The sequence below is a fragment of the Manis pentadactyla genome, chromosome 9 (genome assembly GCF_030020395.1).
Source record: "Manis pentadactyla isolate mManPen7 chromosome 9, mManPen7.hap1, whole genome shotgun sequence".
Taxonomy (NCBI): Eukaryota; Metazoa; Chordata; class Mammalia; order Pholidota; family Manidae; genus Manis; species Manis pentadactyla.
Genome location: NC_080027.1, coordinates 52,235,788 through 52,252,206, shown reverse-complemented (window position 1 = coordinate 52,252,206; position 16,419 = coordinate 52,235,788). Strand labels below are relative to the sequence as shown.

The window sequence follows — 16,419 nt, the reverse complement described above, 5'->3', positions numbered from 1 at the left end:
GGTACAAGGAACAGATCTGCAGCCAACCTATGGCCTGGAGCCTGGCCTGACCAATCCCACAGGAGCCCCAGTGATGCTTAGACCTGAGGCCTGAAGCAAAGCCACCCAGCAAACCATGGACCCTAAAACCAGAAAAGCAGATGCTGCAAGCCACTGAAATTGGGAGGCTTATTACCTGGAATTACCCAACTCTATACCTGGCTTATACCTGAGTACAGGTGTATGTACCTGTAAACTGAATGCACAAATACCTATATAGTCAACAGATGCTACTTCACTCTCCTCTGATTCAGGCCTGGGCTGGGGACTTGGAGATGAATCAGCCATGCTCTGCCTTCAAGAACCTCTTTCTGTGCCATGGGAGAGATACAGCATGTTCACAGATGTCTGTGTTATAAAGTAGGCCACCTAAGAGTGAGGCCAAGGTGAGGTAGAAGGGGAGGGAGATCTGAGTTCCAGGCAATACACACTGTTGGGCAAAGGCACCATTTTAATGGGGCTTGGGGCTGAGTAGGATTTGAACAGAGAAGGGAGAGGTCAGTGGCTGGGCCTCTGTGAGCACAAGCAAGGTGGGAAAGCACTGCCAGTTGCGCGGGGCCAGAGAAGAAGTCCATGTGGCTGGAGGGCAGGGGCACTTAGACAGAACCAGTGGGAAATGGCTGCATTGACTTCAAAGCAGAAAGGGTTTTGAATGACAAGGCAAAGAGAGGATTTCACTCCATGAGCAACCACTGGCGAGTTGGAGGCTGGGGACTGGCATTATCCAGTTTGCCTCATAGAAAGATTGCTGTGGCTGCCGAGTGGGAGGCCGACTGGGGGACCCGAGGAGAGGGAAGGGGGCCAGGGGGAAGGCAGCTGGGACCACCCCGAGCAGACCTCACAGCAGAGCATGCGCACCGAGGGAGGAGTGAGGGAGTCGGCAGCAGTCAGGCAGAACGGGGTGGAGGCGAGCTGTGCCAGGCTGTGGTGGCACCAGGTCCATGGCCCCTTCACCTTAGACACCAGCCCAAACCTACAAGGAGCACCCCAGGGGCCTGCTTTTCTCCTCCCTCCTCCCACGGAGTTTTTACTTTGCCATCAGGGCTGAGGGATGGGACAGGGTAAGGGCTCAGGCTGGCCCCCTGGGCTTCTGGACGGGTGGGGCCCCGGCTGACTGATGATCCCTCAGGACGCAAGGTCAGGGCCAGATCTCTCATAGGGGAGCTCAGATGTCAGCGGGGTGGGGCCGGGGGCGTGCTGGGGCGTGGAGACTTTGTGGAAAGAAGCTCATCCTTTCTCTGGTCACCACCTTGCCCAAGGAAAGAGCCCCAAAGGAGGACACCCTGCTCCTTCTGCCCCTGAAGGGTGGGCCACAGGCTACAGCAGGGTCTCTGGGGCTCAGTGCTGCCCCAGGATGAAGTTTCTCCACTCAAGCTCCTCCTTCCAGACACCTCTCTTCACTCCCCTGAGGACTCCTGCCCCCCGATACGGACCAGGAGTGGTAGCGGTAGTGGCGCTAGTACTAGTAAGGGCAGTGACCTAAAGGCCATAGGAGAGGCAGGACCAGCGCCTTAGCGAGCGTCCATGAGCCTGTTCAGCAGTTGGTTCATCATCTCCAGCATCCGACATCCTGAAAGGACAGTATGGTCACGCTCACGGCATACATGGAAGAATACAGAGTCCGGAGAACAACTCAGCCAGAGCCACCCAGTGAGCCGGCTGGATCAGCCGCCGCTGGGGCACAGAACAGCCATGCCTGGCCGGCCCCAGGGGAGGGACTGGGGTGCACTCACCTGTGCACCCTCAGGCCCAGCTGCTCTCTGTCCTGGACTTGGCCTGGAGCCATCTGTGCTCACGGGCGACTCCAGGACTCCAGTGGCATGGGAGGCTGCCAGGGGAGGAAGGCCATGGGGGTGGCAAGAGCGATCCAGCACCTCCCAGGGCAGCTGCCCCTGCCCTCCTGGAGGGAAGCAGGTCTGCTCGGAGCTGGTTATCTCAGTCTCCTCTTGGTGCTCTGGCCAGACATCTGCTCTGGTGAAAGATGAGACTCCAGGGGCAGAGCCAGGCAGTGTTCAGGGATACATCTAGGTTCACACAGCACCCCCAGCAGCCGAGTCCTGAAGCCCTCTCCTGACCACAACAAAGCAATACATTCTCCTAGGTATTGGTATTAAGCCCCTTTTATAGATGACGAAACTGGAATTCAGGAGCATGATCTCCCTTGTCCAAGGTCACACAGCTCCTAACTGCCAGAGACTGTTCTGGCTCTGGCAGTGAAATAAGTCCCTTGCTGTATTGCCTACTTTTCTGTCTGAAGGCAAAGGTTTAAAAAAAGCAAGGAAACTGAGTTTATCAGGATCCAGTCAGGAAAACAGAACCCAAGACAGAGAATTCAACAGGAAAGTTAATACAGGAAACTAATAATGATGGTGTTGGATAAGCTGAAAAGCTAAATGGAGATCGTGCAGCAACCCAGAGACGAACAATGGCAGGAAGCCACTGGCAAGAGGGACAATGGGAGTCCAGAGGCCAAGGCCAACCGTTAGGAGTGGGTACCACCAAGAAGACGGAGCCAATGTCTGCAGTCCAGAGAGATGGGAGGAATACCCATTGCCTTCCTCTGTCCCACAGTGCATCCCAATGGTCTAACCTAACAGGAAACCAGTTGCAAAGGAGCCTGGGAAATCTACCTCAGGTAAAGGGAACACACCTCTGTAATACAGAGCAGAGCAGGGGAAGGGCAGGGAGAGCATCCGAGAGCAAACAGGCAAATGTCCAGGACACTAAGCATAAAGAACTCTCCCCACCCTCTTGGAATGTGACAACTGGGGAACACTGACAAGCCCCCAGTGGGATGGGGAGGGTCCTGGGAAGGCGCCTGTGTCAGGCATTCCCTCCACCTACACCCAGGGGTTGGCCCAACTGGGGGGACGTTTATCTATGCCAGTACCATGGCCTTTTGCAATGCATGTCCCTTTAAAAGATTAGGGTACAGATGCCTAAAGATAGCAGAGCTGCCATCTGGGGGCTCCTGAGAGTGACGCCACAGGGTGTCATACGAGGAAAGCCAGTTTCCAGGGGTCTTCACTGGGTGAGGGAATTGACAGGCAGCCCTGGGCCTCGGAGCCATCCTCTACTATAGGGTGTGGCCACCCCGCCCTGCCACACTCTTTTCAGGCATCCCCAGGCTAGGTGCATGGGCCTGCCTGTGTGCAGATGTGTGGATGCACAGGCCTCTCTCAGCTGCCCTGAAGCAGGGCAGATGGCCTTACTTGCAGAACCCTGCCTGGCCCCAGCAGTAGCCTCAGGGCAGAGACCAACTCCTACTAAGAGCCAACCAGAGGGGGCGCTCAGCCTTGCCCAGTGTGGGCCCCTCCCTCAAGTCTCAGCAGAATCCTCTGCCTGGACAAAGGCCAGACAGCAGGGAAACGCCAGTTGCTGATGGGCCCACAACCTGGCATGAGCTGCTGGAGGGGCAGCCTCTCTTCCATCAGGGCCAGAGGGGTTGGGGTCCGCGGATCTGCCAACAGCTCGGAGGGCCCCCAAGCAGCAAGGAAGCTGGCTTTTTCTCCTTGGGACCTCAGCCCTTGGACCCTGACTCTTTTGTCCCTCCTTCTCCTGCCCACTGTGTTGGGCCAGCTTGGAGCCACCAGCTTTGGCCACAGCCAGGCCCTACACCCAAGTTTCTCTGAATGAGGTTGTGGAGTGCAGAACTCTTTAAGTTTGTGGGAAGGAGACCCAACAGCAACCAGAGAAGCAGGAAGCGAAATAGCCTTGGCCAGTAGCCCCTTCCTCTGCACATGCCGCCTGGCTAGAGAATCAGTGTCCCAGGGCTGTGCTGACCTTTGCTCACTGCTGCCACAAGGCAGAGGAAGTGGTAGGTGTGGCTGCAAGTCCCTGATGTAGGGTGGGGAGGCCCCTCCAGACTTAGTATCCTGGACGTTTGCCCGTTTGCACTTTCCTGTGCACTCCCCAGCAAGGGGACCTACCCCAACCTAGCTGGCCCCGGGGTGGGTTGAGGGTGGGAGGAAAGGAGATCTGATCTTCTAGGCACTTCCAAGTTCCCCAAGATGGAGGAGTCTTCTTCCTTGTCTGGGCAGGGGGTCACACCTGCTCCCTGGTTCCCCAGCTGCCTGGTCTCAGTTATAAGCACTTGCTGGACGTCTAGAGTCAGGAGGTCAAAAGCAAGCGGAGCCAACCACTTGCTACAGGGTGGGGGCCTTAGCTCCACTCCAGCCCAGACTGTGGTGGGTGGGGCATTCCCACCCTACCTCTTGTCTCCAGGCTGCCACCAGGGTGCCTGTGTCAGGACCCCAGGCATGAGCCAGGCTGTGTGTGACCCCATGGCCTGGGCCTTGGTGCCTGAGGGGATCCCCCTGGAACTGCTCTCTACTGCCAACCTCAGGCCCACCTCCTGACAGGGCCCCTCCACAAGTCCCAGGGGCCACTCCGTTCTGTGAGGGATGGTATGTGAAGATCATACCCCTTGGGAAGCAAAATGGAAGCAAAATCAACACTCCGTCCTTCCAATCCATCAGCGGTCTCTGCGGAGGCAGCAGGATACACGCTCCAAAGTCACTCTCTTACGGGTCCTCCCTCCTGAGCCACGAACTGACACCGACAAGACCTTCCCGGCCTGAGACAGCTGCAGGATTCCCCAGCCCGAGGTCCTGACAGGGACGCAGGGCCTTTATTTATCCTACAAATATTTATCAAGGGTCATTGAATGCCAAGCGCTGTTCTTCCCTATGGGGTTATAGGCGTACTCAAAAGAAACAAAGACCCCTGCCCTTGAGAAGCTTATGTTCTAGCGATGGGGAAACACCAACAATACACATAATCAATAAGTGGATTTACATAAGTTGGTTGGAGGCAATAAATGCTGTCTAGTAGAGTAAGGGGGATCAGGAGAGGTGGGGGTGCAGCTTGTAGAATTAAAAGTAGACCCCACTGGGAGGCAGGCATGGGAACAAAGGTTTGAACAAAGGGCAGGGTCAGCCAGAAGGATACTAAGGAAGGGTGTTCTTGGCAGAGGGAATGTCCAGAGCAAAGGTTCTGAGGCAGAGCATGCCTGGTGTTCAAGGAGGCCAGTGAGGCTGAGACACAGTGTGAGAGAGAATGGAAGAGCAGGTCAGAGCAGCAGGCACCAGACCATACGGAGGCATCTGAGCCCAAGGAATGCCTTTGGCTTTTACTCTGAGTGAGCTGGGGAGTCACTGGAGATTCTGAGCAGGGGAGGGATCTGACTTAAGTCCAGAAAGGACGGCTCCAACCGTTGTGTTGAAAATAGGTTGAGTAGAGCAAGGTAGAATCAGGGAGATCTCTTAGGAGGCCACTGCAATAACCCCCAAAGAGAGGACAGTGGCAGAGGCCAGGATATTAGCACAGAGGTGGTAAGAAGTGGACAGAGTCTGGCTGTACTGGGAATTCACCAATGGATTGGATGTGGGGCCAAGAGAAAGAAGAGTCAAGAATGACTCCAAGGCTTGGAGTTGAGCAACAAGAAGTATGGAATTGCCATTTCTAGCAACTAAAAAGGCCAAGGGTAGAGTCCGCTTCAGGGGAAGACCAGGAGTTGGAGGAGGATGTCTAAGTTGGACGCTTTCAGTAGGCGTCTTAATGAATGTGGAGTCCAGCCCCTCTTTGCTGAGACCCAGGCACTCACAAAAGCAGATCTGAAGTCCTGTTGGCAGGTGGCTGGGGAAACGGGGGCTTTATTTCTGAGGCTGGGGTCTGAAGGGAAGTGACCAGATCCCTTTAAGAGGGATAGGGGATCAGAAAGAGAAAAAAATAGATGGCACAAACCCAGCGTGAACTGAGACCTGTGTTTAGCCCCAGCCTAAAGGCCCATCAGGCACTCTGAGCCCCGGCTGACCTAGGGTGCCTAAAGAAAGTTTCCCTTAAGGTGTTCCCTGCAGCACAAAACCAGGAAAGTGCTATCAAGCACTCAGCAAGAACTCTCTGAACGCCATATTGGACATACCAGCTGATTCTAACTTCCCAAAGCCCTGTGCCAGAGGCATCGTCAGCCCAGTTCACAGAAGGGACTTACCAGTGCCACTGAGTCAGTATGAAGTTGCTGGGTCTTGAGCTAAGTATAGGGCCTTCCCATGTGCCAAGGCTCTCCTGAAAGCAGCAGTCTGACTGTTGGCCTGGGCCGTGTGACTCTGTTCCTTTATAGTTGAAGATATTGCTCTAGATCACCTCCCTGCTATCAGAGAACTCCTTTATGGCAGTGCTGAGTTCATGGTTGCCACGAGGATGTGAAAAGCTAATGGGGTACCGTACATAAAGTGCTTGCCCTGTGCCTAGCACAGAGATTGTGCTCAATCTGTAACAGCTGGTCCCGGTCAGCAGTCACTTATTTTACTTATTTAAGGGATTAAAGGAAAAAATGTAAAAGTGAATGAGTTAACAGAAATAAAGAACAGCCCACACACTCTACTTGACCCATTTACTCCACTTAATATTCAGGATGCATGGATATTTGTTTCTTGGGCTGAATTATTTCTTTAGGATCACTTCCCTGGGGTAGGATTTCTGGGCCAAGAGGTCAGAGCCCTTTTATGGGTCTTAATAATGTTGCCATATTGCTTTCCAGAAAAGATTGTCCCTATTTACTTTTACTCAATATTAGTGATTAAGTTAATATTTTTTCTTATAATCTACTTTTTTCTTTACTAAGTCAGCAGGTACAATATAATTTACATTCCTTTGAGAGCCAAGAAAAAATTTTTGTAAATGTTTCCTTTTCCTTTTCAGCGTTTGAGTGTGAACTGTCTGTTCATAGCCTTTGCCCATTTATCATTGGATCTTTAATTAACAAATAATATCTGATCACCTACACTGTGCAAGGTGCTTGGGAACACCTTCTTTGCAAGAACTTTTTAAATGCCTTAGGAATGAACTTCTTTGTTATTGCATTTAATTCAGGTTTTCCTCCAGTCTGCCTGCCTATTGAATATTTTTAATTTTATGGTTGTACATTCAGTTTAAAAAATGTATATAACCAGATTTGTGTCATGTTTTTCCTATGGAAATTTTTCCATCAGAGGTTTTAAAGCTTAGTTACTACCCCATGACCTAATCAATACTTAATTCTATTTAATATTTTAATTCTATTATTTTATTTTAAGGCTTTAATCAAGAGTTTCTGGATTAAGGAATATTCTACCAAATGTATACATAGAATAAAATATACAAAACAAAAAACTCCCCCTAAACAAAAAAAACCCTTCAAATATATATAAGAAAGTCCAACAAAACAAAGTTAATTATGCTTCTTTCCTGGAGGACTCCTCTGAGACTTCAAAATGCTAAGGGATCTTGTGGATCTCCAAGATTTGGGAGGACTAGCATGAGTAGTTTAAAACATCTCTCAAACTTTGTGACTATGGAATCCTTTATTCACAAAGCACCTCTTGGAGCTAGTGTTCCATTGCTACATTTTGGAAAATGTTGCTTTAAACCAACTTCAAATAAAAAAGTCAAAACCAACTACAAGCTCCATAAAAGTGGAGACTTTTGTCTGTTTCATTCCCTGCTATATTCCCAGCATACCACAGATGATCAGTCAATATTAGCTGAGTAAACAAACGAATGCATGAAAAGATAAGCAAGTAAATGCATGCACAAATAAGTAAAACAAATCAAGTGTAGTCCACAACCCTGGGATACATACATTCCAAGATTCGGAGAGGGGCAGGGGCTTTGTGCGGTTCACTGCTACATCCCTAGGATCTAGAATATGCCTAGAGCATGGTGGGCACTCCTGAAGCAAATACTTGAAGAGATGACTGAATAAAAGAATTAGTCACTTGCCCAACCCAGCTTCTGACCTCAGTTCCTAACACTCTTCGTTCCATGGAAGGGAAAGAGTGTCTCGCCTGGTAGAGTACAGACTCTTGGTCATGACCCCAGGTGGCTCTGAAGACAGCTTGAGGCACTAGCAATTGGGTCTAGAGGCCCAGGGCCCCAGAGATGCCCCTTTGGGGGTACAAGGGCCCTCATGAAGTTCACAGATGAATTCATACCAATGTCAGAAGCCCAGCTACAACCAGCCTGGCAGTGGTGGGCATCCCGCCATAGAGAGGCTGAAGACCAGATTTCTTTGGCACTGCCCAGACTAGTCATGTGAAACTCCAAAAGCATTCCTTAAAGCCAGCTTGGAGTTGGGCCAGAGCCTACCTTGGGTGCTACCATTGGAGTGGCCCTATGGGCAGAGCCTTGTAGCATATGATGCTGAGCGACCAACCTTAGGCTGTGGGGGCAAGGGAGGTCTCTTAGGATCACAAATGGCACTCCATCTGGATGAGCAAACTTGCCATGTTCACTGCCAACCTGCAACCAGTGTCCAGGCCTTCCTCCTTACCTTTCACCCATCACTCATATGGACCAGCATAAAATTTGCGAGAGCAACCTTTGTTACATAGGAAGCTGAATTAGTGCAAGTTTTATAGGAAAGCTTTCCTACAGGTGCATGGCTTGGATGTGTGGGGAAAAATGGGTTCAAGTGACTGTTAAGATAGTCTGTTCCTAACACCTGAGCTGACACTGACCCTCACCCAGCTATGCCCAGCATCTAGAGCAGAAAAGTACCATGAGTTTTTCAAGAAAGCAACCACAAAGCCCAGCCCAGGAGCACTGGTAACATTTTCCAAATATTACCCCTGGGTAATATTTCCATTCAGAGTGCCCAGCATAGCCCCATAGAGTCCCAGGTAACCACAAATGCAAGTCCCGCCAGCAGTTTAGGGAAGATGGACCCCCTAAACCAACCCGTTTTTGAGGTTTGAGCAGCTTCCATGGCAAAGAAGAGAGGAAACGATGAGCTTTATAAAGAACCATATTTATTTTCATTTACAGCATCAAATACCATAAATAAAGTTAAACATTGTTTGCTGTGTGCAAAATACAGGGTTCCGTGTGGCACTGTAAATGACTACCAAATGTCACAAACATGCATTATGTTGAGATAGAGGAGGAGGCTTGCTATAAAGGAGGCTGAGAGGGGAGGAGAGCCCTCTTTGGTTGACATTTTATAAAGGGAGGGAGACTCTGCAAGAGAAGATAAGACAAGAGCAATGACTTCATACTGGCTGGGATCTGCACCAGTGCAACGAGCAGTGCAGCATGCAGGGCTGTGCAGGCAGGTGGAGAGGTCAGCAGGGCTCTGGGCCTCATGCAGAACAGGCACCAGCTGCAGCCTTAGACTACAAGGCCGAGCCTCTAGCAGCTCCACCACACTTAGTGTGGTGCTTCTCTTTAAGAGCACTTTGAATGTTCTACTGCTCCAGGTAATAAGTGAGCAGGAAAATGTGTTTTGAGCAGGGGCACTGAAACTGACTAACCCAAGCCTGGGGCTGAAGTGAGTCAGATCTCAAAGCCATCTCCAGCCTATGCTGATGACTACGGTTGCTGAAGCTTCTGCATCACATAGGGCTTTATTAGCCAAGAGAGATAAGAAGAGCCAGAGCAAAAGCCTTGGATCTGAAATACAGGCTGCAGTAGAGGGAGGATTTGTTAGGAAAATTGCGATTATGTGTTCAAAATACAGAACGTGTATATACCCATATGGAGCATGGGTCAAGCTTGTGATGAAGGCTGAGAGCTATTTTTTTTAAATCCCTCTAAAAAGAACCACCTATGGTTTTAACCAATAGCATCAATAATCTTTGTATTAGAACCAATTTAAGAAAAACGTTTGTATTTTGTGTGCTCTTTCAGAGGCTGCTAGACAAGAGTTCTTTTCAAAGGTGACAGAACCCTCTGGATGGTGCTGCCTCACGGTCAGGGTAACCCTCCCAGGAAAGCACGTGGCTTTCTAAGTGCAACTGTAAAAGCATGCATGTAGGCCGCAAGGGAACGGACGGGAGGCGGGGCATGCACCCGGTGTGGACGGGGCGGCCGGCTCAGAGGTAAGTGGAATTGGAAATGGCTTTCAAGCTGAACACTGACCGACGCTGTTACTAGACCATACGACTGACTAAATCCGTTAGTATGCAAGACACGCGCAGTTAGTACAATCAGTATCACGGCGGGGAGCACGGGGTGCAGAAAGCAGGTTAGGGGTCAGTACCACTCTGAAAATTGGCAAGAAAACCAGTCACCTCAGAGCAGGAGTGTGTCAGCCAAGAAGTGGGTGTAGCACTGGAAGGCTGAAATGAACTGATGGCCACAGTGTAAGGTTGGAAAGAGAGAGACAGAAAAGAGAGTTTAGTTGGGGAAAAAAGGAAAATGACTGACAAACCCAGAAGGCACAGGAGTTGAAAATAAGGCAACCATTAAAAAAGGGAAACTTCCCTTCCACAGATCACTGCTGGCTTAGGAGAGCTGAACCTTTCTGGTGGTGACCAGCTCCTCATCTGCATGACCAGGGCAGTTTGCAAGCACCACTCTACTGTTCTCCACCCAGGGCCACCCGCGCCCTCATGACTTCCTGCCCCTCGATATCCTGTCTGCCCTCACTTTACTCTAGTGTCTCGTATTCATTATTGAATATGTTCTGAAGGTTCAGAGGCATCTGTGCCCTGGGATCCACCCATGTGTTTTGGTGCTGCCCACCAGAAAGGTTCAAAGTCTCAGAACATAACAAACATCTCAGGCTTCTGACAGGCACACCCTGTCTCACCAGAGTAATTCAAACCAGTCTCTTATGGCCATTTGTGACATTCTCAGAGGTGCTAATTCTGGCTTCATGGAGCATTCCACAAAGCATCTCAGCCTACCCTGAGCTGATGATAATGACAATGACAAGACTGTGTAAGTGTTCACATCATAACCTTGACAATTTGCTTTCTATGCTCAGACACAAAATGAAGCAAGGGCTCCTCCGACCATGCTGAACATTAAAATCCCAACAAAAATGTGGAAAAACACAATGCAAGTCATCAGACAGAACAGTCCCAACAAGGTAAGAGGCGCCAGCTCCCACAGAATTGCCTACAGCGATGCCCTGGTTTTACCCAAAGACTTCAGGGAAGTGCTTATAAAAACACCTTCCCCCTTCCTCCTGCTCTATAGAAATTTGTCATCTCAAAGCCCTCAAGGGCTCTGGCTCATAACCCACACCAGGCTCCACTCTTACTTAATTCATAGGGGATCTTTAGAGGGACAGGTGCATAGAGCTATCTCCAGGGTGGTGACTCCAGATACGTCGAGCACAGAAGAGTGCTCTCTTATTCTATCAGCCTCTCCTTTGTTCAACCAGACCCAGCAGCTGTGCATGTCCAAGCAAGGTGGAGTGGAGAGAGCTGAGGCCTCCCCCGGTGCCCAGGGGAGGGATACAGGCAGGCCCAGTACCTGCTGTGGCCCTAATAAGGTATATTTCTTTTATATCAGTCAATAAACAGCTTCCATTGCCATCCTCCCCTGCCAATCAAGACACAAAAGAGCTTTTCCCTGAAGGTCAGATACATTCCTTTGCTAGGACAGTGTGAAAATAAATGGTTTCTGACTGTTTTGACCAAATATGCATGGCGGCCGAGTAGCTAAGCAGCCAGAACATCTGCAAGCAATGCTCACTGGGCAGGCCACACTTCCCAGAAATAAATACCCTGAGGGGCTAACAAATGCCCTCCATCCCAAAAGCCATGACGTGGGATGGCAGTTCCCCCTACTGCAAAGGCTGAGCATTATGGACTTTAAACGGTCTTGGTTCAGACTGCAGCCTGGGCAGGGCCCTGATGGGAAGCCCCCAGGTCATAGCTCCTCGTCAGTGCCAGCAGCAGATACAGCTCCTCTGCAGCACTGCCTTAGCTTGGCAGAGCTCTGCATGGTCAGGTGCCAATGGGCTTTCACTGCACTGCTCACTAGTGGGAAGCGAAAGTGTGTGTTTAAAGCAATCTACTTGAAACCTCAGGGTTCCATGTCATTTGGTTGGGATTTGGAATAGGGGAAAAAACCTATAAGCTACTCTTTTATATCAACACAAGGGAGCACAGATAATAGTGAACTACACATTGACCTGTGCATTTGTGGGTTTAATTCTGCTGTTTAAACCTGCCCTTCTCCTCTTTCCTTCTGAAATGATTATGCTTCATGTTGCCATAAATTGCCCCCTGTTGACAAGTAGCATCTGGGTACATAATTCAAAGGCATTGGTCCAAAGATGGCACATTCACTTTTGTTGATAAGAAACCCAGATCATTAACATTGCAGACAGTGACTGTTACAACTGCCTGCAGTGTGGAAGGGCTCTGTAATACCACTTACAAACTTCAACTTGGGTTTAGAAAAATTGACATTCATAGAAAAAAATGCTTTCTCTAATGGCATATTAAAAGTTAAAAAATGAAATGTAAACCTAGAAATATGGCTCGCTTTGGTATAAAAGAAGTACAAAGCTATAAAAAAACATCCTTCATGGTGTCTGGCCTCAGCACCGTGAGCAGATGCTCACCCTGAGGCGGCCAGCCGCAGGCGGCCAATGGGACTCTTTGGTTTTGAGCTAAATGGTTAAAGAATGCTGGGCTCCCTGGCCAGTGCCCGGGCTAACTACAAACACACCGCCTCTGAAGTGGAAATGTTAAGGCACTGTGGGGTGGCCGGCACCTCAACGGAGCTTGACCGGGAAGCACCTGAGCACCCAGTTGCAGAGGCTCTCGAGGGACTCCTGGGACTCCCGGTACATGGAAGCCAGGACCTCGGACAACACCCAGAGGAGGGGCAGTCCGAGGCTCAGGAGCTCGTAAGTGTAGCAGTAGTTGTAAGCATTGTCCCTGATATGCTGGATGGTGGCACGCAGGAGTCCCTGAATCCAGTTAAGCAGGCTCCGGGGAATGTGAAGCAGGGCCCCGGGCAGCCTGAGAGGCCAACTTAGCGCCTTCCTAAAGAAGGAATCGGTGATACCTGGGGGGCTGCCTTCGGGCGTGCTGATGGCTGCGGCTGCACAAGAACTTTCCGCAGGACTGTCTCGCAGAAGGGCTTCTTGCTCCTTCCACATACCCTCCACCTGAGAAAGACATAAAGGTAAGGCATTTACTCCACAACTCTCACTGAGGACCATCAAACAGACGAAGAGAGACAACAGAAGGTGAACGTGGCAGGCCCTGCGCTTTGCCAGTAGCCCTCCCAAATAATCCCAGCCCCATGCACTGCTGAAGGGGGCTGACTATGGGCATGACTTTCCTGGGGTTAGATTGGCCATAGGGTCCACTCGTTTTCAAAACACACATGCCCTTTGACTCAGCAACCCCATTTATAAAATCTATCCCAAGGAAATGATTTGAAATATGGATAAAGATGTGCAGACAATGGTATTTCTTGTAAAAATATTTATAAGATTAAAAAAATTAAACATAAACATCCGGAGGGGCGGAAGATGGCGGCATGAGTAGAGCAGCGGAAATCTCCTCCCAAAACAACATATATCTATGAAAATATAACAAAGACAACCCTTCCTAGAATAAAGACCAGAGGACACAGGACAATATCCAGACCACATCCGCACCTGAGAGAACCCAGCGCCTCGCGAAGGGGGTAAGATACAAGCCCCGGCCCCGCGGGAGCCGAGCGCCCCTCCCCCCAGCTCCCGGCGGGAGAAGAGCAGGCAGAGCGGGAGGGAGACGGAGCCCAGGACTGCCGAACACCCAGCCCCAGCCATCCAGGCCAGAGTGCAGGGTGCTCGATACTAGGTAAACAGGGCAGCAAGAACAGTGAGCGGGCACTGGAGGCTGGGCGACAGAGGACATAAGAAAAGCGCGCGACCATTTTTTTTTTGCTTTTTTGCTGTTTTGTTTTGGCGAGCGCTTTTTGGAAGTCTTAAAGGGATAGGGACCCCAATACGAGGGAAACAGGGCAGAAAGACCGGTGAGCAGAGGCCTGAGGCTGGCACCGGAGAATAAAGAAAAATGAACGACCACCTTTTTTTTTTTTTTAATTAAAAAAAAATTTTTTTTTCTTTTTTTTTTTTGGTGGGCGTTGTTTTGTTTTGGCGGGTGCTTTTTGGAAGTCTTAAAGGGGCAGGGCGGCTCACTTAATCCAGAGGTAGGGAATCCGGGATCTCTGGGCACCCTAACCCCTGGGCTGCAGGGAGCAGGGAGGCCCCTTACCGAGATAAATAGCCTCCCAGCCGCTCCTGCTCCAACGCGACTCCACCATTTTGGAGTAGCTGCCCGAGCCAGGACACGCCCACAGCAACAGCGGAGATTAACTCCATAGCAGCCGGGCAGGAAGCAGGAACCCTGTCTGCGCGCAGCTGCGCAGCACAAGCCACTAGAGGTCGCTGTTCTCCCAGGAGAGGAGGGCCACAAACCAACAAGAAAGGAAGTCCTTCCAGCCGTCACTCGTCCCAGTTCTGCAGACTATTCCTACCACCATGAAAAGGCAAAGCTACAGGCAGACAAAGATCACAGAGACAACACCAGAGAAGGAGACAGACCTAACCAGTCTTCCTGACAAAGAATTCAAAATAAGAATCATAAACATGCTGACAGAGATGCAGAGAAATACGCAAGAGAAATGGGATGAAGTCCGGAAGGAGATCACAGATGCCAGAAAGGAGATCGCAGAAATGAAACAAACTCTGGAAGGGTTTATAAGCAGAATGGATAGAATGCAAGAGGCCATTGATGGAATTGAAATCAGAGAACAGGAACGCATAGAAGCTGACATAGAGAGAGACAAAAGGATCTCCAGGAATGAAACAATATTAAGAGAACTGTGTGACCAATCCAAAAGGAACAATATCCGTATTATAGGGGTCCCAGAAGAAGAAGAGAGAGGAAAAGAGATGGAAAGTATCTTAGAAGAAATAATTGCTGAAAACTTCCCCACACTGGGGGAGGAAGTAATCGAACAGACCACGGAAATACACAGAACCCCCAACAGAAAGGATCCAAGAAGGGCAACACCAAGACACATAATAATTAAAATGGCAAAGATCAAGGACAAGGAAAGAGTGTAAAAGGCAGCTAGAGAGAAAAAGGTCACCTATAAAGGGAAACCCATCAGGCTAACGTCAGATTTCTCAACAGAAACCCTACAGGCCAGAAGAGAATGGCATGATATATTTAATACAATGAAACAGAAGGGCCTTGAACCAAGGATACTGTATCCAGCACGACTATCATTCAAATATGACGGTGGGATTAAACAATTCCCAGACAAACAAAAGCCGAGGGAATTTGCTTTCCACAAACCACCTCTACAGAACATCTTACAGGGACTGCTCTAGATGGGAGCACTCCTAGAAAGAGCACAGCACAAAACACCCAACATATGAAGAATTGAGGAGGAGGAACAAGAAGGGAGAGAAGAAAAGAATCTCCAGACAGTGTATATAACAGCTCAATAAGTGAGCTAAGTTAGGCAGTAAGATACTAAAGAGGCTAACCTTGAACCTTTGGTAACCACGAATTTAAAGCCTGCAATGGCAATAAGTACATATCTTTCAATAGTCACCCTAAATATTAATAGGTTGAATGCACCAATCAAAAGACACAGAGTAACAGAATGGATAAAAAAGCAAGACCCATCTATTCTGCTTACAAGAAACTCACCTCAAACCCAAAGATATGTACAGACTAAAAGTCAAGGGATGGAAAAACATATTTCAAGCAAACAACAGTGAGAAGAAAGCAGGGGTTGCAGTACTAATATCAGACAAAATAGACTTCAAAACAAAGAAAGTAACAAGAGATAAAGAAGGACACTACATAATGATAAAGGGCTCAGTCAAACAAGAGGATATAACCATTCTAAATATATATGCACCCAACACAGGAGCACCAGCATATGTGAAACAAATACTAACAGAACTAAAGGGGGATATAGACTGCAATGCATTCATTCTAGGAGACTTCAACACACCACTCACCCCAAAGGATAGATCCATTGGGCAGAAAATAAGTAAGGACACGGAAGCACTGAACAACACAGTAGAGCAGATGGACCTAATAGACATCTATAGAACTCTACATCCAAAAGCAGCGGGATATACATTCTTCTCAAGTGCACATGGAACATTCTCCAGAATAGACCACATACTAGGCCACAAAAAGAGCCTCAGAAAATTCCAAAAGACTGAAATCCTACCAACCAACTTTTCAGACCACAAAGGCATAAAACTAGAAATAAACTGTACAAAGAAAGCAAAGAGGCTCACAAACACATGGAGGCTTAACAACACGCTCCTAAATAATCAATGGATCAATGACCAAATCAAAATGGAGATCCAGCAATATATGGAAACAAATGACAACAACAACACTAAGCCCCAACTTCTGTGGGACACAGCAAAAGCAGTCTTAAGAGGAAAGTATATAGCAATCCAAGCATATTTTAAAAAGGAAGAGCAATCCCAAATGAATGGTCTAATGTCACAATTATCGAAATTGGAAAAAGAAGAACAGATGAGGCCTAAGGTCAGCAGAAGGAGGGACATAATAAAGATCAGAGAAGAAATAAATAAAATTGAGAAGAATAAAACAATAGCAAAAA

The 16,419-nt window shown here is 48.9% G+C and overlaps 1 protein-coding gene across 16 annotated transcripts in view; it reads right to left on the bottom strand.

Moving 5' to 3' along the window:
• MICAL2 (microtubule associated monooxygenase, calponin and LIM domain containing 2) overlaps positions 1–16,419 on the bottom strand; it is a 220,942-nt gene that overhangs the window by 67,642 nt on the left and 136,881 nt on the right. For 14 of the 16 annotated variants that reach the window (XM_057507388.1, XM_057507380.1, XM_057507381.1 and 11 more), the window contains one exon: positions 12,829–12,931. In XM_057507388.1, the coding sequence (XP_057363371.1) occupies positions 12,829–12,931 (103 nt within the window). Of the gene's footprint in view, positions 1–8,810; positions 9,037–10,088; positions 12,932–16,419 lie in introns of those variants that run through there. The other 2 variants (XM_057507391.1, XR_008999240.1) reach the window with 2 other exon arrangements.